Here is a 24,383-nt window from a genome sequence, read left to right as displayed (position 1 = left end):
TCCCTGCTTTGCCTCTAGAGAGTGCGGCTGTCTCGAGGCAACTGGAAGGAATCAAACTGACAAACAGGCTAATACTCTTAAAGCAGAGCTACAGGGCAATTCCATGCATGTGGCTGTCTGAAGGCAAAGGGAAAAATGTAGGGGGAGATTTCCAGAAACGCTCAGCATTGGGCTAACTCTGCTGTTATTACTTTTACCGTCAATAGGCCAAGACCGAGTGCTATGGAGTCCCCTCCACATCACATAGTCGTCATTCAACAAATCATCATGATGTTTCTTGAGCATACTGGACACGGGTATTAACTATCCCTTCTTACCCCAAAGGGGTTCTCCTGTCCCCAGCCCGCCCCCTCCGTACCTGTCCCGAAGCGTGCTGGGACCCAGGTAGGGGTACTGGCCATCCTTAAGTTTTCCTTTGATGAGCTGATCTAGAGTCTCATGCAGGAAGGGCTGATGCTGCGTATACACGTTCTCAACGCCCTGCGATACAGAGGGAAAGTGCTTTTAATTCAGATGCCACAAGGCAGGAAGTGGAGAGAGTGGGCCAGCGAAACCACAATCCAGAACCAACAGCTGCCAACTGACGCAGTGATTGTTGGCCTAGACCAACTGCCTCGTGCCCTTGCAGTGTGCTGAGCACACAAATATTCAGCCTCTGAAAGCCAGGGAAGAAGGGGTACACCGGCCCCACCCCATAACCTTAGCTCCATGCCTGGAGCTGGCAAAAGCCACTGGAGATTGCTTATTAAAGGGCAGCCCTGGCTGAAATATACACAAGCTGACAGGAGGAATGACTAAAGGTGCCGCTGCAGGTAGTGCATAGTGTTCCCTGGCATTGCCCTCTCATCGACCTGCACGCACACCATCTGCCCTGTGCTGTTAGGGACAGCTTTGCCGAGTGGTACTGGCTCTCATGCGATGGCCACACAGCAATGCTACGTGGAGCGCCTGGGGTCCTCTGCACATTCCCTGTCCTTGTCTGGGCTTTGCCAGGGAACACGTGGCAGAGCTCTTAATACCTTCAGTCCTTTGAGGAACTGCTTGGTGATGGCGACAGCATCCTTGGGACTGAAGAGATCGCTGCCCCGGACCTGCTTCCCACCGTATTCCACAACCGCTGACACCAGCTGTCCAGAGAGAGAGAGAGGAGACCGGTGACCAATTAACATGGGGAACTAGCTTCAGGAAAACTTATGGGGATTTAGCACTGATGAAGGTGCTGAAGCAATGCCCAAGGAGCTAAAAGGGACTCCAGCTAGCCCCAACTCGACACACACCACGGAGAGGTGCGAGGAAAGTGTCCCCCATGTGCTCCCAGCAATGTACCCCTGGTCCTACCTTGGTGGGGTGCCTTCAAAGGGTTGAGAGGGGAGTTTAATCTCTATGGTCCATTCAAACCGCAACTTCTCTGCCATGTGGGGACCCACCCCCAACCAAGCCTCTCTCGGTGTTGGGTCCAAGTCTAGTACAAATTACAAGCAGAACACTGCGGCAGAGAACCGAATAGGCCACGGGGCCAAAACTCCTAAGTGGGTTAGCAAATCCAGCCTACCTACGTGAGAGTTCATACAGCACCTCGCACAATGGAGCCCAGGCCTGGATCAGGGCCCCAGGCACTACTGTAATAAATAAGAACAGCAGGGATAGGGATTTTGCATTGGGTTTGAATTGTTCAAAATGAGTAGTTTACTTGGGAGGAGGGAGTGGAGGAGGGGGTACTGGGACCTGGGCTTCGGAGGTATTGACTGGCATCAGCCTCCTTTCTCACAGTGGTTCTCAAAAGTGCTTTGCAGACATCAACCAAGGCCATTTGGGACATTTCAAAAGGCAATACCAGGATTGTCCTTCAGAAATTTCCATCTAATGATAAGGCTCTCATCACCCCCGAATCTGATCACCCATCTAAGCCAGGGTAAGAGTCGTCTCGGGCAGGGAGAAGTCAGCAGTATCCAGAGAGATGGGGACAAACTCCAGAAGCAGAGACGTTCTTCCAGATCATTAACTGTACATTTTATAGTAATGTCCAGACCAGGCCCCATTGTGCTACGTGCTGTACAATGTGTGAGGCGGACAGGGTGCCCACCCCAGGAAAGCTCACAATTAACACAAAGGATAGAGGAGAGGTATGCAGACAACATCCCATAGTAATTCAGATATTAGCTCCCACCCGGGGACAGATCCATTGACTCCAGTGAAGCTATGACAATTTATACTAGCTGAGTATAACTCCCCCCCCCCCCCAGTGTTTTCCTATCTGCTGCCTATTTAACCCATCCTTCCAGAACTGGGACAACAGCTGCAGCTACCTTCCGATACTTCTCTGAAACCCCTTTGTTCTTGAGGTCCATCATCAGGCCGGGCAGGCTGTTGCTGCTGTGTCGCTCATAGTGCAGGGCATAGAGCATCACAAGCCGCGTGGCATCGAACTCGGTCACCTTGGGATTCTGCAGGAGCCGCCGCACGTTCTGCAGTGACAGAAGGGGGGCCCCCAAACACAGCATTCAAGGGTTGGTTTGGTTTTTGGCCCTGCACATTAGACCTGCATTTCTAGAGCAATTGGATAAATCACATCTCAGATCTGCTGCATAGGGACAACAGAGCCACATGTGTTGAAGGCAAAGTCTCAAGCAATCTTTGGGCAGGAGGAAGCATGCAGGGTGGAGAGAAGGAGAAAGTGAGAGGGCATCAGAAGTATGCGATGGGAAGAGAAGAGTGGGAGGAAATGAAGCACCATAGGAAAGATGTTTTTTGCACCAGAGGCAACAAAAATGTACTGCCATCACGTTTCCTACATTACATTCCCATGCAATCCATCGCTTCAGCTGCTACAGGGACATGATACTGCAAACAGAATGGGAGGTGTCCACTAGGAAGTCTGCCTGTTAAGGGCTTGTCTACACTACAAAATTAAGTCAACCTAACTTACGTCAGCAGATGGCCATGGCAGTAATGACATTGCCAGTGTGCGCGCACGTGTGTGTACACTTTGCTCCTCGTGCCGGTGTTGCACGTCCTCACCAGGAGCGCTAGTATCGATTGTACTGTCAGTGTGAGGCTTTGTGGGAAGGCTCCTGCAAGCCAGTACCAGTCAACGTAAGCAACACAGCATCTGCACAGACACTGCACTGTCCTAAGTACATGCATCTGATGAAGTGGGTGTTCACCCACGAAAGCTAATGCTCCAATAAGTCTGTTAGTCTATAAGGTGCCACAGGACTCTTGCTGCTTTTAGTCATCCAAACTAACATGGCTACCCCTCTGATACTTGTCCTAAGTACATCAACCGTGACTCCACACCGCTTGTGGAGGTGGGATTATTAAATCACTGGAGCTGGGCAGTCACATTGGCGGGAGTGAAATTTAAATGCAGACACTTCCATAGTTAGGTTGATGTAAGATGCCTTGCGTCGTCCTAACTCCGTAGTGTAGGCCAGGCTTAAGATGTGGTCCAGGTTATAAAGAGTTTCACTACCCCTGTTGTATCTCCCTAGCTCAGTGGTCCCCAAACTGTGGGCCATGCCCCATGGGGACGCAGCAGGGCCTGAGCCAGCCCCCATGGGAGGATGGGGCCAGCCCCACTCTGCCCCCAGCTCTGCTCCAGCCCCACCCCTGGCCCTGCCCCAGCTGCAGCTCCAGCCTCAGGCCCTACTCTGGCCCGACTGTGGCTCTGCTCCCAGCTGTGGTTCACGCCCCAGCCGTGGCTCCGCTCCCAGATCCCAACCGTGGCTCCCAGGGGGCCCCCCAAGACAGATTCCATTATGGGTAAAAGGGGGGGGGGGGACCATTGCATTAGCTGCCTAGGGGGTTGAGATGGGCAATTATATTCTGTGTAAATTGGCCTTTGACCAGGCTCTACCAGTCCAATGTTATTCCTTCCCATTACAAGAAACAGTGTCGTTACTTCTCTCCCCACTCCCCAACATACATTCGTCCCCCCGCCTCCCCTCAGTGTGCACTTGCTGTGGGACTCTGCAAAGTTGTACAGTCGAGATAATGGTGCAAACAGCACAGTCAAGTTGGCAGAAGCTTAAGGGAGCATGGGGATGAATAAACCTCTTAACTTTCTCCTTTGTGCCAGATGCCAGAGAACCGGCGTCAAGGACTGAACGAGCCTGCAACCCTCCTATCAGGGGCTGACAGCTGCTGGAGGATCCTCCAGACACTACTAATCTGCCACAGGATCAAAAGGAGAGCCAGCCTGTGTCAGCGCGAAGGTACAGAAATGAAGGAGGCTCCATCTTTGTGATGAACTAGAGAACGTGATCTCACCTCCTAAAGGGAAAGGGCAGACCTCCAAGCATTCTAGCCCTTGCTAAGGCACTATGGGATAACCCCCAGAATGCACTAGCGCAGACACAGCCAGGCAAAGCGAAAGCACAAATTTGGTTGAGTCGAATTGCGAACGGGTTCCCATCTACGGACACAAGTTGCAGTAACTGGATTAGGTGGCAGCCATGAAAGTGTAGGGTGAAATCCTGGCTCCACTGAAGTCAACAGCAAAACTGCTGTTCATGTCAATGGGCTTTCACCCACAGCATGGATCCTGCAGGGATGTTTGCTTGTGGATTTTGGATCCCTGGCTGGGTGCATAGTGACAACATCCACATAAGAAAGCGGGCAGCAGAAGAAACAGAAAAGCAATTGTCCACACAGGAGAAGATGGGATTCAAAACCTTCCAGGCAGTCGTCTCTTCAGAGACTCATGTACAATGTCGCACTTACTAAGCGACCAGGAAAGGAATAACCGAAACGCGTTGTACTCCAGGGGCCGAGGGCGCAAGTGTAATTATCCATTGCTGAAATGACATCAGAGGGAGAACAATTCCTTCTTTCTTTGGTGCACTGGGTTATTCTTCATTGTTTCTGTGGCCTCTCCCCTATGCTACTGGTAGAAGACTGTGACAGAGAACAGCCTGGGGCAACGCAGCTAAAGATATACTGATCACAGGCATTTCCATGTTTTAAAAAAAGCCAACTGCAAAGGTCCAGTTGGCTGTACCATAGTCTCCTTTAGCCAAGTGGCCGCAGCACACTCCAAGAGACCTTGTCCAGTGGAAGTTGGACCAATACTCCAAAAGGTTTCTCAAGTGTGCAGTTCATAATGCAGCTGCCCCACTGCTCGTAAAGGTGCATCTCGGTCCTTCCAGGATTAGGGCCAAGGGGGGATTCCAATCAATGGTAGAACATTAAGAGGTGAGACCTATATTTTCACCAGTGGGCCTTGATTCCAAGTGCCACCTAGGCATCTCTGAAAAATCTAGCCTGCAGCCCCTGTTGGCTTCCATTGGAATTGCTCAGCCCTGGGACACAAACGACTCTGTCTGAAGATGGGCACTCAAACACTGAAGCACCCTTGATTAGAAGCCACTTTAAAAAAAAATCACAGCAGATCTTCCAAAGAGTGCATCTGTTATCAGAAAACACAGCACATTCTTACTCAACATTTGTTCGCGCTCAGGCCCTAAGTTCTCAGTTACAGTAAAGCCCGTTTACACCACTCTGACTGCATCAAGGGTTCTTAGGGTGGGCGCACCTCACCCTTTGCACTCATCTTAAATCCCTTTCATACTACGTTAAGTAAAACCCATTTATTCATGTTGGAATATTGGTGACATCATAGCAGAATCTTCAGAGGCTTTCTCAACCTGTTGCTGGCATCAAACACTCCCAGTGTGATCTGCCTGCACACCATCTATCCACCTCCTCGCTGGTCGTCCCACCACCATTCCTTCCATGCTAACTTTCTCAAGGTTATTTCCATCTCTAAGCCTGGTGTGACCAAAGTACACTAGTTTGCGCCTGTTCATTTCCAACAGCAGGATCAGCTTCTCTCCAATAATGCTTCTAACAAGCTTTCATCTTGCTCTGAGTCCAGAAGACGTGCACAAGATACCACGTCTCAAAGGTGCTTCTTGCCAGCAGCATTAATTTCCTCATAATCCCTTCACACTGCCATGGCGGTATAAATGGATTTTAGTGCAAGTCCTTGTCTACACACAAAACATTATGCCATTTTAGCTGTACCAGTTACACCAATATAAATGTGCTTATACCAGTACAGCTTATTCTCACATGGGAATGAAAACCAGTTATCCTGCTACAAGGCATTTTTATTGTGGAGCTCTTTGCCAGAGCATGTTGTGAAGGCCAAGACACTAATAGGATTCAAAAAAAAGAGAACTAGATAAGTTCCTGGAGGATGGGTCCATCAATGGCTATTAGCCAGTGTCCCTAGCCTCTGTTTGCCAGAAGCTGGGAATGGGTGACAGCGGATGGATCACTTGATGATTCCCTGTTCTGTTCATTCCCTCTGGGGCACCTGGCACTGGCCGCTATCAGAAGACAGGAAACGGGGCTGGATGGACCCTTGGTCTGATCCCGTATGGTTCCTGTTATGTTCTTATACCTGTGTACCTACATCCACAGCAAGGGCTGTAGCAGTATAACTATTTTGGGGGGGCCGGGGAACAGACACAACTGTACACACACTTCTAACCGAAGTAGTTATGCTGATACAAAACCTGTGTAGACAAGATAAGAGGCAAGAATTGGGCTCCCAGCATCTGTGTTTTCCAGCCCTATCATTGCTACCTAACAAGTCCTTATTCCTACCTCCCCTGCAGGGGCTGATACAGCTACAAGAACGGACAATGGAGTCTCTTCTGCCTCCTCCATCATGGAGTGCATCACCAGCTAACAGGATTTAATTTGTACTTTTTGTTAGCACTACATGCTAGGCACTTTGCAGAATCTCTGTTACTGCTGATGTGAGAGGCTGAAAGATGGGAGCAGGTGCATGTGGTACTGGCAGTGAGAATTCAAACACTGATTTATAAACAGTTTCTAGATCACCTCTGCTCCATGAGACAGCATAAGCCAGGGACTCCAAGGGGTGTTTTAGCAAGTCCCTTTTATGGCTAAGACTCCACATTAGTACATCCTTATCAGAACACAGCAAATGAACACAAATCGACCAGTTTCACAGCTGGCATAAATCTGCATAGCTGCATTGACTTCAACCGCATGATGCTGATTTATGCCAACCAACACGGCTATGCTGGGCTCTGTACATGCACATCTGAGGGTCTGGCCTACAGATTGAACTATTTGGACAGCTAATATCACATAGCAACCCTCTTGGAGCACTGAACACCACAGATTAGAAAGAAATGCATTTCAAATTCTTTGCAAATGCTGATCATTAACATAATACTTCCCTACTGTGTGACAGCCTTTATCACAGTATATAGCTTTCATTTTAGTGAAATCTCTTTTTGAAAGTCATATTTTCAGCACACAGATCAGCAGCATTTTAAAAACGATAAATATTGAGTCTGTGGCTGCATTCTTTGTGTGTCATAACACAGTCGCCTTCAGGGAAAAAAAAAACCAGGAGCTTTGTTTAGTCAACAGCCTCAACACATCATTATTGACGTACTGTCAGATTCTGGGGCAGGTCATGGAATTATATGAGCCATCAGGGGGTCAGAGCATCAGTCTACACACTCAGCTGTCAAACAGAAGTCCCTTTTCAAGCCTTTCTGAGCCCTTTGCCAAAGAAATCCTTCAGTTAAGCAGCTCCATAAAAAAAAAAAAAAAACCCCACCAACCCAAACCCAAAATAAGGGCAGGGCTCACAGGCAAGGGCTTTTCCCAAACACAGTCTGAGCACAATTGGATTTCATGCTTTAAATGGTTGATTCTTTTCAGTTTCAAAGCTGTGAGGCCGGTTCATTCTTTCAGTGACATAGTTATACATTATGAAGTTTGTTAATGCTATTTTACCAGTACTGTGTGTACAGGGAAGAGTGGCAGAGACACACTAGACATATAGTTTTGCTCCATTTAGGTTGGTTTCAAATATAAATAAGAGAAATTGGGATTTTACAACATCAAACAGGAATGCTTGGGATTTTTTTTTTGGTTAATGTTAATCATAGTAATGCAGGGCTGGAAGGAACTTTGAGAGGTCATCTAGTCCAGCGCCATGTGGACCTAGACCATCCCTGACAGGAGTGTGTCGAACCTGTTCTTTAAAACCTCCAGCGATGGGGATTCCACAACCTCCTTTGGAAGCCTGTTCCAGCGCTGAACTAGCCTGGGAGTTTTTCCTAATATCATCTAAATTCCTAACCTAAATCTCCCTTGCTGCAGATTAAGCCCACTACTTCTTGTCTTCTCTTCGGGGGACATGGAGAGCAACTGATCCCCATCTTCTTGAGAAGTCTTCAGATATGTTAAGGACTGTTATCAGGTCTCCCTCAGTCTTCTCTTCTCAAGACTAACCATGTCTAGGGTTTTTTTTAAAATCTTTTTTCAGAGATCAAGTTTTCTAAACGTTTTATCATTTCTGTTGCTCTCCTTTGGACTCTCTCCAGTGTGTCCACATCCCTCGTACAGAGCGGCGCCCCAGACTGGATACAGTCTCCAGCTGAGACTTCACCAGTGCCGAGCAGAGTGGGACAATGACCTTCCACAGCTTACATACAATGCTCCCGCTAATACACCCCAGAATATTAGCCTTTTCCACAACAGCATCACATGTTTGACTTCTTTTCTATTTGTGATGCATTATAACCCTCAGGTCCTTTTCAGCGGTACTTCTGACTAGCCAGTTATTTCCCATTTGTGTCTGTGCATTTGATTTTTTTTTCCTCCGTAAGTGTAGTATTTTGCACTTCTCTTTCCTGAATTTCAGACCAAGTCTCAAATTTGTTAATGAAAAGACTCTGGATTTTGTCTTAAGTTATTTCCTTGTGGCTTTGGAAACCCAAACAAACACAGAAGCATGGTGCTAGTGCAGGAGAATCAGTGCAACTGACTAAGATCCCAATTCTGTGGTCTGTGGGGTCCAGCTACATGCAGCCTCATGGACACCACTGGGGCTTTTCATGGATAGAGGGTTCCACCCAACCTGGAGTTCATTGTGTCACAAAGGCCTGCAAATCCTACTGTGAAACTGACTAATCTAGTCACCTGCAAAACGTGTGTCTGCAGGTGTTCACTCACACAGAGCTCATTGCATGATCCTAGCCTACAAAACACAACATGAAACTAACCAGCCTAGTTAGGTCAAAGTACCACACACACCTACAGTGCAATAGAAGTAATCTTGGTTTTACCTGTGAAGGCAAGTGAAGTGCAAAATGCAAGCAAACAGCCCAAATGGGGAAAAGAAAATGATCAGAATCCTTTCTATGCTAATCATCTTCATCCCTGGAGTATTAGTAACCCAGGGAAGGACTGCTACTGACAGCGTCTCTTTTTAATCAACTGTACGCATGGGGCATTCACCAGAGGACTCATTTTAAGTCAAGGCAACTGACAGTTCTATCACCACCTGCTTTACGTGAACACAGCAAATGATACATGCCCTAGCTCACACAAGAGCTAAGTCAGACTTAGCACTTGGTTCAAAAAGAGCTCAGAAGTGACCCCCAGGGACTGAGAAATAACATTCTTGCCTTTAGCCTAGTAAATCTGATGTGGGACTCTCACTTCAAAAATACACACGCCCAATAAGGAAGCTTGGGCATAGCTGCCACAGAGGGCAATAAGAATAACTGGAACTCTAGCAAAATCAACCCAAGTCCCCCGGCAAAGGCCACCTACAAGCTTCTGTAAGCACCAAAGGTTCCACCATAGAGGGATGCTCAAATTTCATCCGACCGATGGCTGCACTGACAACTTGCCATGAGATGGGGGCTGCACATGATGAACAGACAGGCTAAGGACAGTTGTATTCCAGGGTCCTACTTTTTAGGCATTATTCAGACGCTCCCCAAATATAACAACAGAGCATGTTCAGCTGATTGTGGCTTGCAAACTGTGACAACCGTTTGTGTTAGTTATCATTACTCAGGATTCATTCCTGTGTGAATTACACGGACAGCGGTGGAGAAGCTAGTTCTACCATCTGAGGTCCCAGCCCTGTAGGCTCCACATGCACAATTCCCACTGACGTTGGCACTAGTTCCACAAGCAGAACGGCTGCAGGATCAACCGTGCTGGAAACAGATAAAGGAGGTTTGACTTCTGGGCTTTGGGTTACCTGGTGAGCACTCGAGTGGTCATTCTGGCAGGCCAGTTCCTGCTCAACCTCCGACACCTCCAGCAGGTTCCGCTCGCTGGCCAGCCGAGAGAGCTCCCCCACCACAGTCACGTGCTTCGATACCGTGCCGGACATCTTCTTGAACTGCGGGTAATTCTCCACAAACGCCTGCAACATGGAAGTTGAAATTCAAATCCCTTGGAAATGGCAGGCAGAAGATAGTAACCAAGACTTGCGCCAGGTTTACATCAGTGCATTTCCACTGGCTTCAGTGGAGTTACTCCTGATGTACACCGGCCGGAGTGAGATCAGTGCTGCAGGGTGGGTACTCCCAGTCTCCCCAGAGAACCTCTGCATGGTGTCCCCTGCAGGGGGAGCCCTGCAGCTGGAAGGAATCTTCACAAGAGGCAGCTGCTCTCAGCAGCTCACTCTCTTGGCACCTAGAGGGTTTCCTAGTGGAAATCCACCCAGATGTTGCTGCTACTTCAAATCTTGAACCACAGCAGATTGGGGGCTGGAGAAGCCCATGTTGCATGGTGCATTGGTGCTGGGTGGCTGTTCTGAAGAGGATCTTATTAAGACAGAGAGGAGGGTGCAGGTGTGGTAATTCTTTGTATTGCAGTAGCACTTAGAAACCAGATTAGCACTCCCCTTGATAAGGATGGAAGAGGTCCTAGTGACCTTTACAACACGCGTATGGTTAAGGCATTGCCACTTACTTTGTGGCATCTTAACCAGGACCCTGCTGTGCAAGGGCTGTACAAGCAAAGCCCAAAGAGACGGCTTCCACCCCCAGAAGCCTACATGCACAGAAGACTGAGTTACCAGTATCAGAGCCTGGAGCAGGGATATAGTAAACGCTGGTGATTTGCAGTGTCCTACAGTGGATTGGTTCTAAGATGCCTGGTCAATCGCATACGTCCTCTTTACCTTCATGTCAGCTATGGACTCCAGCTTCTGCTGCTCCTTCGGTTTCCTCCGCTGGAAATCCTCCATTAGGTTCTTGATATTGGTCCCGATCTCTGCAAAGTTCAGGTACATGTTCTGTGGACGACAGACACAGGGGGATGGGAGAGAAGGCGGCTCTCAGGAGATCTGGTCTCTTTGGAAATCACCGCCCCCAGCTCCCAAAGCTCTAGGAGGGTCTATTGCGTACTCCCATGCTACACTCTGAGGGCAAGCGACAAGCTCTGGGATACAAAATGGTTTCATTTCGGCAATATGAATGGGCACTAAAGCCCACCTGGGACACTGCTTGCTTATAATTATGAATTTACCTGGGACGTCGGTCATCATCATCATGTACAAGTGAGGAAACTGAGGCACAGAGCAGGGACAGATCCTTCCCAAGGTCACACAGCGACTCAGTGGCAGAATCAGGAATAGAACCCAGACCTCAATTTAGACTGTCTGAGAGCTCTCCCTCCCCATCACAGCACCGAGCTACCTACATTGGCGTAAAACTCGTCGTTCTCAGCAGACAGAACCACCTCCCTGAGATCCTTGCTGATGCCGGGTACTCGAGAGAGGTCAATTCGGTTGTTGTTAATCCCCAGCAGTTCATGGACCATGGCCTGGTACGTCCACTAAGAAGGGTCGGAGGGGAAAAAAAGGAGAGACAAACGTTTGACTTAAATCACAACCAATTTCAATCAAGACTAAAAATAATGGGCCTAATTCATATTTATAATAAGGTCCCTTTACAGCACTCTGGCAGCATACAAGGGCACACCTCCATTGCAGCTGGGAGTGGGACAGTTAGCTCATGTAGACGTACAGCTGCGCTCTAGCCAGCTTGCTAAAAATTGCAGTGAGGCTGTCTCATGGCACACTCTCCCTGCTATTTTTAGCAAGTGAGCAAGAGTAGAGCTAGCATGGACTACCAACATGACCAGCCATGCACAAGTAGTCGGACCCAAAGGGGACCCTTAAAGTGACTTAGGGTTGCGCCTACTTTGAAGCACCTCTGCACTGCCAGAGACAGTAGCATAAATGAGAATCAAGACCAATGTTTTTTAAAACAAAACAGAAAGTATTCTCTATGCCGTACACCTAGTAAAATGGAAACTCCCCAGGCTGACTGCCAGCACCTTGCAACAGATAGCGCATTTATTCTTGCTAATAAGTTAGCACCTTGGGCCCCCAATCCAGGATCAGGGCCCCATTGTACTGATACCCAGGAAAACAGTCACAGCTCCAGACAGCTTGTTGTATTTGTATGCAAAAGCAACCAATGTACTGCAAAGTAAAGACACCAAGACGTGACACTGGAGATTAATATTCCTGTTGGAACCCATTTGCTTGCTGTCATCATCTCCCTGTTCTCTGCCCGTGAACAGGAGTGTATTTTTGGCTGCAGAGACACTGCTGTTACAAGCTATACTGTTTCCTGCTTGCGCTTCTGCTTCTTATGCAGGAGGAGGAATGTGTGGTTTTGGAAATCAGTGCATTATATATTTAGCCTGAGAAGCCTAATGTTATCGGAAGGGAAGTTTGCGAGCAGATCAAAGCATTGATATGTTTGGTCCCCCATTTACACTTATCTGAATCTGTGCACTGGGTTTGAAGAAGTCTCTGTACCATAGGTAACGTTGTCCTGGGACCTATCCAGTCCTTAGCCCTACAAACCAAGACTTCGCTGGGCTTCTGACACTGCCAGATCACGCTGGTTGATGAGCCAGAAGGGCCTAGGGCAGTGGAGAAATTCTTCCCTACCTTTTGATCTGGGTAGCAGATGAAGTCACCCCACAGGCACATTTAGCATCTAGGGTGTGTGGGGCGGGGGGCGGGGCAGGAAGCTGTCTATGTGCTGAACGAGCACAGGAATGTGTCTAGAGAGACCTTCTTTAGAATCCAGCTACGCTAAACACAACCACATCAGGGGACCAGGTTTCTCCCACATTCCATAACTAGTCCATGCCCTAGGCTTTAGGTGACAGTCTCATCTACGCTACTAACTGGAACAGCAGGAGTGGACCAAAGAGTAGCCGTGCAGTAACCAGGTCTTCCAACACAGTTGTGTTTGCAGCATAGATGGGGCCTTATCAGTAAAAGGGAAGGTCAGTCTCATGGCCCGCTCAGTCCTTGGCCTCTCTGCTGAAGTTCAGGGCCAGCTGTGATGGTGGCTTTTGTGGCTGGGGCACTGGCCCGCTGAACTGGACTGAGACTCAATGAACTCATTTCACGCAGACCGGAGAGGCTAAGAGTTTACTGCCCCCACTGACCTGTGCTGGATTTAAATCAGTGCCCACGCAGGGCACAGAGGCTCCTTTTCCAAACCACTGAACCATCCAGTCACCTGAGAAAATTCCCCCGGCCAGAAGGAGAAAAAGGACTGGATGAAAACTGAAGAGGTGTTTCAGCTCCCAGCAGCATGTCCCACCACCAATACAGATGCCCTGGCTGCCCGGTGAGAAAGTACTGCTGCAGGGACAGCTATTACCCAACCATCAGGCCTACTGGCACCCAAACACATCCCGAAGAAATCAAAGGAGACAAATAACAAGCTGTTCAATCCCAAAGTCTGCAGCACAGCCACGATGCTGCTCAAAAAACCACCACCCGCCACACAATCCATGCTAGTGCTCATCCATAACGCAGCAGGGAGAACATGCTGATGCAAGGTCATTTGACAGATGTGCTGCCAAGTATGCGCTACGAATAATCCATTAAGAGGGACACAGCTAAGAAGTTTAGGCCCTGCATTTAAAGCATGTTTTAGGATACACAAATGGCTGGAGTTTCAGGAGGCCACCTGGATCTGCCACTGAAGCCAGCAGGATCTGGCGATGCTGAAAACTAGGTCAGAGACAGTGAGAATTTTTTCAGGAGGGAACTGTGCTTTACTTTAAATCTTTCCCTTGAGTGCTGTGAACCTAACCCCAGGACCCTGAGCTAGCGTCAGCGCGCCATGGGCACTTCAGCATCCCACGTTCCCATCCTCTCCCATCTCTTTCAGCCACGCAAAGGCTCTTTCACCTGGTTCAGAAGTGGGGTGATGGCATCATCAGACCGGTCCAGAATAAGCAGTAACGGAGGAACTTCAGTGCGCCGGAAATCAAACAGTTCGTATTCTTTAGTAATCACTTGCTGGAGGGGCACAAAGCCAGATAAGTTGGTCAGTCCTAACTGCAGAGGGGAAGAATTCCCTGCGGCCTGGGTGCTAGGCAGTGAGAAGCAAATACAGGGTGCGAGAGAGTGTGCTGTTATAAGTAAGCATTGATAATGGAATACTTTGCATTTTGCCAGGGTTCTCAAAAAGCTGGACAAGAATCTATTCGTAAATCTCCACAACACCCCTAAGAGTTAGGAAACAAGCATTCTGCCTGTTCCACAGATGGGGAAACCCAGGCACCAAAAGGGGAAGCCACCTGCCCAAGGTCATGCAGGAGATCAGTGGCACAGCCAGGAATCTCAAAGAACAGCCGCCCCCTAAAGAATATTTTTCTCCTCTTACACGCTGCAGATTTGTGACAGGAAGTACAAGCAGACTGCCAGGATCAGTGCAGGACAATTCCATACCTTGACGCATTCAGCGAGCCTCTTTGCAGGTTCAGAGGAGAGCTGGTAACGAATCATGGGGCACTTCTTCAGAGACAGGAGCAAAGCAGTCAGCCCTTGGGCTGTTCTGGACAGCTGGGCCAGATCCCAGCTGCGACCCTGCAAATGAAGAATACTCCCATAAAGAAACTCCAGTACTGCCCAGTACCCCTCTTCTGGTTAACTTGAGAGAGAAATGGAGGGTCCTCAAGCCTAATACAGAAGGAAAAGAAATAGCAAGAGGAGGAGAAAGTTTTTGCTTTCACCTTGACTAAGGCAAATTGTAGGCCTCCACAATGCCAGTTAAGTTAAGGGCACTGTCAGAATAAATTGGTCCTGCCTCAGTTTTGGGGGGGTGGGAGGGGGAAAGGAGACCAGATGACCTCGAAGTCCTTTCCAACCTTACATTTCTATGATTCTTCACCTGCTTTGACAAGTACAGCACAGATGATTATAACCCAGAGAGTATTAACAATCTAGGCCCCGATCCCACAGGACTTGTGCTCAGGCCGGGTACGAGGTCCCATTGACAAGACTCTTCATGGTAGCCAAGTTAAGCACGTGCATTAAGTGTTTGCAGGATCAGGGCCCTAGTCTACTTTGCTCATCCCACTCAGCCCTAAGCCATTTCACTTTCCGTCTCTAAACATTTTTCCTTTGGAGATTCTTGAGCCCAGGCACAACAGCTGGTACATTTGGCTTCTTCACATCACGGGGGTATTGACTTTTTTTTTTAAAATGGCTTCTCAAATTTACAACAAAACCAAAATATGCACAAGACATTTTGATTTGTATTTGGTTATGTCAAAATTTGCTTTTCCTAGCAAATCCTAGTTTTGGCTCTGAACTACTGGCCACGTCTCTTGAAACAAGCTCCTTTACTGCTGAAAAAACATGGGTGAGATTTTCCCCAAATGCTGAACGAAACATACACTTAAAGCTAGCAGAGTGCCGAGGAAGAAAGCAGTTTTTAAGGATACTGCAGGATCAAAAGAGGCCTGAATCTGCTGTCATTGAAGTCAGTGGGAGTTTTACCAGTATCTTCAATTGGAGAGGGATCATCCTTTAGATGAGCACAGCTGCTAGCAAAAAAACAAGACCACTTGCTTTTGATTCCTGGCAACTGTGTCAGGAAAGAGGGAAGGCAGCCACCATTTGCTGAAGCAGTTGCTAATTTGGGGTGTCACCGTTTTTGGGGTGCTCAACATGAGGCCAGATTTTCAGAGATCCTGAGCAATCCAAACTGAAGTCAAAGGAAGCCGAAGGTGCTGATACAAGTGAGTTCAGGATATAGGGGTCTCAAATTGAGTGTCCAAAATGTGATACACAACACAAATTAGTGGATGCTTTTCAAAGCTATCTAGTCATATATACAGTTCCCTTCACCTAGTGTCAAGAGCCTATATTCAAAGGCAAAGCAGTAGCACTCTTAGATATTTACTGGACACAGAAAAAAAATTAATTTGGATCTTCTGAACTATTTTATTTCAATGATGTTACACAGGCCTCAACCCTGCTATCTTTACTCATGTATAACCTCTGTCGATTTCAATGGGAGTTCTTCTTGACTGCTGGAGGAACATAGCAATTGCCAGACTGGATCAGACTGAAGGTCCATCTAGCCCAGTGTCCTGTCTCGGACAGTGGCCAGTACCAGCTGATTTAGAGGAAGGCACAAGAAACCCACATTAGGAATCATCTTGATCTCTACTGGCTTATACCCTGAAGCATGAGATTTAATAAGCGCGAGGATCTTAGTATTTTCTTAATTGACTCCTCTCTCTTTCAGGTTCCTTGCCTCCTCCAGGAGACGATCTAGGAGGTTTCTAAATAGGCCTATGTGCATCTTCACTCATTCTTACTGCGTGGTCTTTGCCTTATGGAATGGCTTTGAACTGTTTCTTATTGAAACTGTCCAGGTGACTACACGGAAGACAAACACCCTGACGCTTGAGAGATTAAGGTGTTGGCTTGACAGCTGTGAGGTTTGAAGTCCACCGAGCAACACAGCAATTCGGGCTCAAAGTACCCCATCCCTGCCCATCAGGGAGTCCATTTAACACTAAGGGGGAGGACGATTTACATAGCACCTCCAATCCATGGCCTTTCATTTATTGACAAAGTGATCAGCTCCACAGTAATAGCTGCACTTTATAACATACTAGCTTCCCAGGGTGTCCTGTTAGTTGTGACCATGTTCTGGTGCTCTTCAATGCCAGCTATCAGCCAAAATGAGACCCTAGAGGAGCATTAGCCTTTTCCATACCTGGCAGCAGCCCAGGAGGTTGAGGGAAAACACATGTGGATTCACGGCAATGTAATCTCCGTAGAACTCCTGCCAAGAAACACAAATAAATACAGTTAGCATCGCACCAACACTTATGCCTCCTATGCGAGCAAATGTTTCAACATCAGCTATTCAGCCCAAACACATGAACATAGGGACATGTCCTTAAAGTCGTAAGTGATTCACAGCCCCACTGACTCCCAGCGATCCCCACTCCTCCCCCCACAACTCTCAGAGTTCCTATCTCTGCTGACATTTCCAGTCTGTTCCTGATATACGGCTTTTACTCCACCTTTTGCATGTATGCCTGTCAGTCACCGCTATGCGACTGCAACATATCAACCTTGCTATGGCAGAGGAACTTGGAAGCAGGAGCTCTGGCAGCTTGGGGCAGATTATTTTTAGACAGCGTGTACATTCTTCTAGTCCTAAATTGCTGCATAGTGTTGTTGTGCACATGCTGTTCAATGGCTGCTGAGGTTATTCCCCAGAAGTGGCTGCAGCGACAAGCATACGTAGCCTGTTGATCAGGTCTGAAAATACTCTGGGATGGAGAGAGTCATGTAAAATATTACACGCACCTGAACTTCCGCCACAACCTCCTGCTCGTCAGCCTCAGCCAGTGACTTTACATCACTCTTACTGATCACGTTACTGAAATCTGAAAGGAGACACGTAAGACACAGCAGGTCAATAGTGGCTGGGGTCGGAAGTTAATGCATAATACACAAAGGAGCCGTCGAACAAAAAGTCATCGAGAGTCTTCCAGTTGAAAAGGGTAGGGGACAAATCACAGCAGGGATGAATTTGACTCTAGGTCTGCATTCATTATGATTATTAATACAGTCTAGATAATTATTGTAACCAGATTTCCCTCCCATTAAATGTCACGTGATGACTCAGGGCACTGGGTTGATGGCCACGGAGACTGAAGCTTTCCTGCATTTAGTCACAGGGCGGGTACAGCATGGACAGTGGCATGGATGTTTCCCCTTTATGTTACTCCCGATCTAACGGCACTTTGAACTACAGCAGCAGCACCAAGCCCATGATATACTCAATAAATCAATAACAGCCTCTCTTGCAATGTGTTTGTACAGCACCCAGCATAGTGCGCCTCGATCTCAGCTGGGGCATCAAGACACCACTGTGTTCATTTATTTCTAATCTGTATTGAGCCACCGACGCTTTTTACTGCATTTTTTTCATCTAGACAAAAGTTTCTTCTCCGGCTTCATTGTGTTCGTACATATCAACAATGACATCTAGTGGCTGATTGAGCCTACTCCCATGAATCTCACAGGGCAGAAAAAAAACAGGTTCCCAACCCTTTTTCTAAGAGGACTGAATTTAAACCCAATACTAAGTATGACTAGAAGTTCCAGAATTACATAGCATGAACACAATACTTGAGAAACACCAGACAGGGCCAGAAGTCAATTAAAGGTTCAGTCTAGTTGTTCTAGGCACCTATGGACCAATACGTTCCACTAAATTCTAACCCTGGCTCTGGTTCAAATCCAAAGCGAAATAATGTCACTCTCTCAGCCTTTCTACCTCAGTTTCCCCATCTGTAATACAGGCGAGTCTCATCTTACGCACATTTAACATGCACAAATTCAGCTTTGCGCAGTCGGCAAAATACAACAACAGAAGAGAGAAAAACAACAATTTAAATACTGTATCTGTAGTGCAGGCAATTCCACTGCCATTACACTCAATGTAATTTTGACTATACACGATTTTCACTTTATGCGCTGCCAGCAGAACGTAACCCCAGCGTAAGATGAGACTCGCCTGTATATGGATGGGAATGGCCTACTTTACCCTCAGTAGGAGGTTTAATTCATGTCTGTCAAGTGTTGTGAAGATGTAAAGCCCTAGAAGTGTGAAGTGTTATTGCTGGTTGTGGAATATACTGCCAAGTGGGGGTCAGCATTCATGTTGTCAGCCCACTCCCTCAATCCTAGGGCAGCCGGTTTGGTCGTGTCAGAGAAGAGAAAATGCTGAGGAAGAGGACAAGAATCTCTCATAATTTTACAAGAGGCTGCTCTGCACAGCTTATAGGCATTGGTGATGTGGGCGGCAAGATCTGGTTGTAAGATTGTGGTGCTAGGAATCACAATCCCTGGATGCTGTTTCTGAACATGACACTTGCTTCTCGTGTGACTTTCCAGTAAGCTGATTCACCTTTCTGTGCCTCAGTTCTCCCACTGGAGAATAAGAGCAACCCACTGCCCAATTGCTCTGAGATCCTTGGATGAAAGAACTTAGAAGGACACTGCATTTTTAAGTGCCTTTGATGGGCCTGAAGTAAAGCCTGGAAGGACGAGCAGTTCGGCATGAGGTTACTTGGAGAGGGGAGAGGAGGGACATATTCCAAAAACTCAAGGCTAGTGGCATGAGGAGGGGAAGCAACATCTAAGGGCTTGTGTCTATGAAATCCTTTAACTATATTGGTTTCAAATCAGTATAGTTAAAGCAGTACAATCCCCTAGTGTGGACACAGTTATACTGGTGTTTACACTAGAATAGCTTATTCTTGTAAATTTTGGGGGAATATGCTAATCCTGTATAAAGTCCATTTATGGTATAGGTTAAGGTTGTACAGATTTGACTCTCTTGATAAAATGAAAACAAAAACAACCCACACCAAAAGACTTAAATTGGTACAAAAATCTCTATGTAGATCAGGCCTTCCCGAGATGAGACTGAGGATCAGAAGGCTGCTGAATGAGTATAGAAACAAGGACTTTAAGAATGTTTCACGTTTAGAAGAAAATATTTGCATCATATCAGAGTCTTCCTAGAGCATCTGAAATACTTGGTGAACCAGGATATACTTACAAATATAATAGATGCTGTACTTGGGCCTTCGTAGCTCCTGAATGAGGTATTCCACGTTCTCCTGGATAAAAGGAAAAACCAGAGAAAAATCAGAAAATGTCCCAATAATTATGTAATAGGTGATTAGCCTTATTAATGCTTCTAAGATGGCAGCACTCTGGACCTGATTCTGCAAATCACTGTGCTCTTGCTAAAAATCACTGGAGGCCAGGATTTTGCAGCATCACCATTCTGGGAGCACTCAATACCAGAGCCAGGTGGAAAACAGTTGCTTGTCCTTTCAAGATATTGAGAATTTTTCCCCTCCCGAATCAGGATGAAAGCCAAAATTCTGAGAATCTTCCCAAACTGGAATTCCAGGGGGGAAAAAATTCAGTTTGAGGCAACTGAAATGGACTTTCAAACTATAATTAGCTTAAAATTTTTAATAGAGGCATTTCAAACTGAGATTTTTCATTGGAGCTAGCAAAACTAAATGTTTCAACAATTTCTAAACTTATTTTTCAAAAAATTGCAAGTAAGAATTCATCAAAACTGACCCTTCACTGCTAAAGGTTTTGGTTTTGACTAACTGGCATTTTCAGACCAAAAAAATTGAAAAACCAACTCTTCTCAGTGTTTAAGGACTCGCTATGGAAAGAGGCCAGACTGGAATTCTCCTCACTCGGAGAAGAGGGAAAATCTACAGGAAGGACCTCCCTGCAAGCAGCCCTGGATGCAGCTGACTTGGCTGCTAAGCCCATGTCCTCCACAGTAGTCATGTATTAGAGCTCATGGCTCCAATCCTCTGTCCTCCCTCAGGAGGTACAAACCCTCCAAGACCTGCCCTTTGAGACTAGTCTATCGACCTGATTTTCAAAGGAACTCACGGGCAGATTTCCACGTGCTGAGCGCCACAACTGGAACCAAATTTTCCAAGAGGGCTCAGCTCCCATTTAGGCACCTAAAGCAGGGCCAGACTCTCCTGAATGCTGAGTAGCTTCCAGAGACACAGTTAAGAGCAGATTTTCAAGAGTTCAGCCCCTGATATGCCCCTTACTGCTGAGCTCATCTGAAAATCAGACCATTTATTTGGGGCCTAGCTGGGAACTGGGCTCTTTTCAATATTCTGACCTACATTTGGGCTTAGCAGTATTAGTAAGAGAGAAAAAGTAAGCAATGAGGCAGATGTCTCTCCCCCTCTGGGAACTAGATATGGGAAAAGCCTACAGGATCATTGAACCCATCCTGCAAGTTCAGCAGTCAGACCCCCAGCTACTACAGTGAGCATTATAGACATGTATTACAGACTAAATAAATGTGCCATTTTGCATGGTGGGTCGTGTCTCACAGAATTCTGTTTCATAGTAATACTGCTCCCACATGATGCCACCTCTCACAATTCTGCATTTTTCTTAAAGCCCCAGGTCCTGGAGTCATGTGACTACATGAAAATTCCATTGTCAATTGAAAGAAAAGAAAGAAAGAGTAAGTTTCTAACCCCTTGTGGGGTAAGTTTCTAACCCCTTGAACCTTACAGGATTTAAAATCAGATGGAAAATATCATGATTGATGTTTGAATATTTTGAGTTAGCAATACTACTCCAAATCCAAACCGGAGCAGGGTTTGTTCCTTCAACTTAGGCAAAAGGTTGAGCATGCTCAGTAACAAGTTACATGGAATTGCTAGTGACTTTCATTATCTAATTAATTTCATGAATGAAATAGTTTTCATCTTTGCAAAAACTACCAGGAAATTTACCAGCCCAGGTACAACATCAACTTGCCCACACTGTATAATGGGGCCATGTAGGGGTTGGAGGGAGAAGGGAAGAGTTAAAGGTTTTTTGGTTGTTTTTTTTTTTTTTTTTTTAAAGTACTCACTCCAGAAGAGTGGACAAGGTAAAATTTGTACAGCTATCAAACTAAGGCATTGATTGTGAAACACAAACTTGTGCTTAATTTTATACACATTAGACAGCCTGATGAATTCACTGGGACTGCTCAGAAGCATAAAGCTAAGCACGTGGGAAAGTATTTCCAGGATCAGAGCCTTAGATACCAGCATTATCTGCTCAGCTTGTACATAGGACCTGGGCAAAGGAAATGCCAATGCAGACAGCAGCTGCTTTTACAAAAGTAGCTTACCTTTGTCGGTCGTAAAAAACAGATCGCTTTCAAGTGTTTCATAGTCTCTCTGTTCAAAGAATCAAGGCGCTCAAAGAGGTAAACTTCCTTCTGAAGGATTTCTGACTGTGTATACACCATGCTCACAATACTGGTCTGCAGGGAGAAAGAAGAAGCCAAGTTATGTCGACTTGCTGGGACAGGCTCACGAGATACTGAGACAAGGGAGTGTTGACTGATGGTTAGTGCACAGTACTGGGAGTCAGGATGTCTGGGTTCAGTTTCCCCAGCTCTGCCACTGATTTGTTGTGTGACCCTGGATAGATCATTTCACCTCATGTACCTCAGTTTCCCTGAATAGTTCATTGCAATTTTATGTCAATACGCAGGTGTGCAGCTGTCCTCAGCACACTGGGCTAACACTGCAAAGCATGTTCATAGTGTGGGCACAGCAGAGGATTTACTGGTGTTTGAGAGCAGCCGTCTCACACCAATTCTTGATACTCCATTCTCTAACCTGCTCCTCATCCCCCTAAGGAAGCAAAGCCGAACTGCTTTCAGCCAGCTCCCTAGCCCAGCACTGGCAGGATACTCCCCCAGGAGCAAACTGCTTAGGAAGTAGGGTGACCAGTTGCCCCGATTCTATAGGGACAGTCCCGATTTTGGAGTCTTTTTCTTATATAGGCTCCTATTACCCCCCGTCCCAATCCCGATTTTTCAATTTTTCACATTTGCAGTCTGGTCACCCTGTTAGGAAGGGACAGCAAGTCTGCAAATTATTAGAGGCAAGATGAGGAAAGGAGGGAGGTCTAGGAAGCCAAAAGCTCTCTCTCTGCTCCCTGGGCAGGGCATGCACTAGAGCAGCAAAGCGATATTTATCTTCCTGTAGATCCACACCATCACAAGAGGAAAACTGCAGCCTGTGGTCGGGGCAGAAGCCAGTGTTACCCCAATAGCTCGTGAAAGACAAAATGACAGAGGCAGGGGAGATGCCATTGTAAATACAGAAGCCACAGCGGCCTAGCTCACCGTTTCTTTATCCATCAGGAGGACCTTCATCCCAGGCCCGCTGTCTTCAATCATCTTGGACACATATTGCTTCACTGCAAAGACCACATTCATTTTTGCAAGCGATTGGTTTTCCCTTCCCTTTCCCTTCTGCAGTGGGTAATACTAGACTAGGCACGGAGCAACCAACTCCTCCTTTCTCCTATGCAGCCAGCTGCTTCCTTCCTTGTTTCTTCCTATTGCAGCACTGGGAGTTGTAGTTCACAAGGAGGAGGACTGTACTACCAGGCAACACCCATCCTCTTTCGTAGGAAGGGGTCGCAACTACAACTCCCAGCAGCCTCAGCATAAATACATTCAGTTTCCTGCAGCGTGGGTGTGTTATTGTGGAGCTGTCAAGCCTTTCTCATGCGGAAAGGGGATACCACACCGGGGATTAACTTTGGAAGAGTGCTTAAAGGAGCCCCCTCTTGCAATGAAGCATTTTCCTGCATGATTCCCTGAGATCCAGCAAATCACCCTCAATGATATTATCATGGCTTGACACCCGGCATCATTTTGGTAGCTTAGAGGAGATTTTGTTTCTTTTGCCCCTGAAGATCTTCATGATCTTCAGAATCTAAACTTTACTTAGGCTGCAAAGAAAACCTTCTAGACAAACAGTGCGGAGGCTGTTGCAATCATTGAACTACACAACAAACAGTGGCACAGAATCCCAAATGACAATTCTCCCACAACCCTTAATTCTATTTACTTTTGGCCTAAAGCTCTAGCCTGAGCCCTGAGAGCTCGCACAATTTTGATGCTCAACCTACAAGAAAACAATAGCATGCCTAATACTGGGAGAGAAAAAAAAGAGCTGTGTTATGCTGTGGACAATTGCAGACCTTATTAAAGCTGATGGGTGGGCCAACCACCCTTCTTTAAATGGAAGGAGCAATTAAATGCCCCTTTGGACAGTGCTAGCTGGAAATGGTAGGAAGCCACATCCCAGGACAACGGGCTGCATGGCAAGGATGACAGAAGCTTTCCTGAGGAAAGATTGCAAACACTGGGGTTAGGGGTTGCAGTGGGTCTGTGTTTGAAAGGCAGAAAGCAAGAGAAGCTCTGATGAGCGTGGCCCTGAGACAAAGCCAAGAGACAGATTCTTTTGGACACAGTACTCGATAGAAAGGCAGACCTACATTTCTGAGCAAGGAAACTGCCTGCTATTTTTTGTTTCTATTGTGTTTAGAGAAACAAGACTTTGTGTATGTTCTTTGTAAATAAACAGGATAGCACCAAAGAAATACCTAACCCATAATTTCTCCTCTTGACAGAAACAACCTGCCAAAGTCCCAAATATTGACTAGGTGCTTGGGCCAAAGGGGGTTATATAAAGGTTGAGCAACAACCTTGAACTTCTATTGACTCACACTGAGGAGGGAGAGTAAAACCGCTCCTATGCTGCTCCTGCCCCCCCATGCCAACCCCCTCTCCTGCTCTTGAGCACACACCCCAGTGCCAAGCCCCTCCACCCCCCATAGGCAAGATCAAGTTCTATAA

General features: G+C 46.9%; 1 protein-coding gene and 1 non-coding gene across 2 annotated transcripts in view; one reads left to right on the top strand and one right to left on the bottom strand.

The window, feature by feature from the left end:
- The window catches only part of VPS45 (vacuolar protein sorting 45 homolog), a 54,021-nt gene extending 30,946 nt beyond the window's left edge, over positions 1-23,075 (bottom strand). The window contains exons 1-13 of the mRNA XM_032792210.2: positions 22,860-23,075; positions 21,852-21,986; positions 19,725-19,785; positions 17,459-17,538; positions 16,857-16,925; positions 14,573-14,710; positions 14,030-14,140; positions 11,503-11,637; positions 10,982-11,095; positions 10,052-10,219; positions 2,307-2,465; positions 1,020-1,127; positions 359-480 (exon numbers count right to left, since the gene is read on the bottom strand). Of these exons, the coding sequence (XP_032648101.1) occupies positions 359-480; positions 1,020-1,127; positions 2,307-2,465; positions 10,052-10,219; positions 10,982-11,095; positions 11,503-11,637; positions 14,030-14,140; positions 14,573-14,710; positions 16,857-16,925; positions 17,459-17,538; positions 19,725-19,785; positions 21,852-21,986; positions 22,860-22,952 (1,493 nt within the window). The 5' untranslated portion in view covers positions 22,953-23,075. The remainder of the gene's footprint in view (positions 1-358; positions 481-1,019; positions 1,128-2,306; positions 2,466-10,051; positions 10,220-10,981; positions 11,096-11,502; positions 11,638-14,029; positions 14,141-14,572; positions 14,711-16,856; positions 16,926-17,458; positions 17,539-19,724; positions 19,786-21,851; positions 21,987-22,859) is intronic.
- On the top strand, positions 10,674-10,797 carry LOC116831902 (U6atac minor spliceosomal RNA). The gene has a single exon (XR_004375306.1). It is a non-coding gene; the product is annotated as a U6atac minor spliceosomal RNA (small nuclear RNA).
- Positions 23,076-24,383: the final 1,308 nt, after the last annotated feature.

This window comes from Chelonoidis abingdonii, chromosome 11 (assembly GCF_003597395.2).
Source record: "Chelonoidis abingdonii isolate Lonesome George chromosome 11, CheloAbing_2.0, whole genome shotgun sequence".
In the NCBI taxonomy this organism is placed as follows: Eukaryota; Metazoa; Chordata; order Testudines; family Testudinidae; genus Chelonoidis; species Chelonoidis abingdonii.
This window is presented reverse-complemented; position numbering and strand designations above follow the sequence as displayed.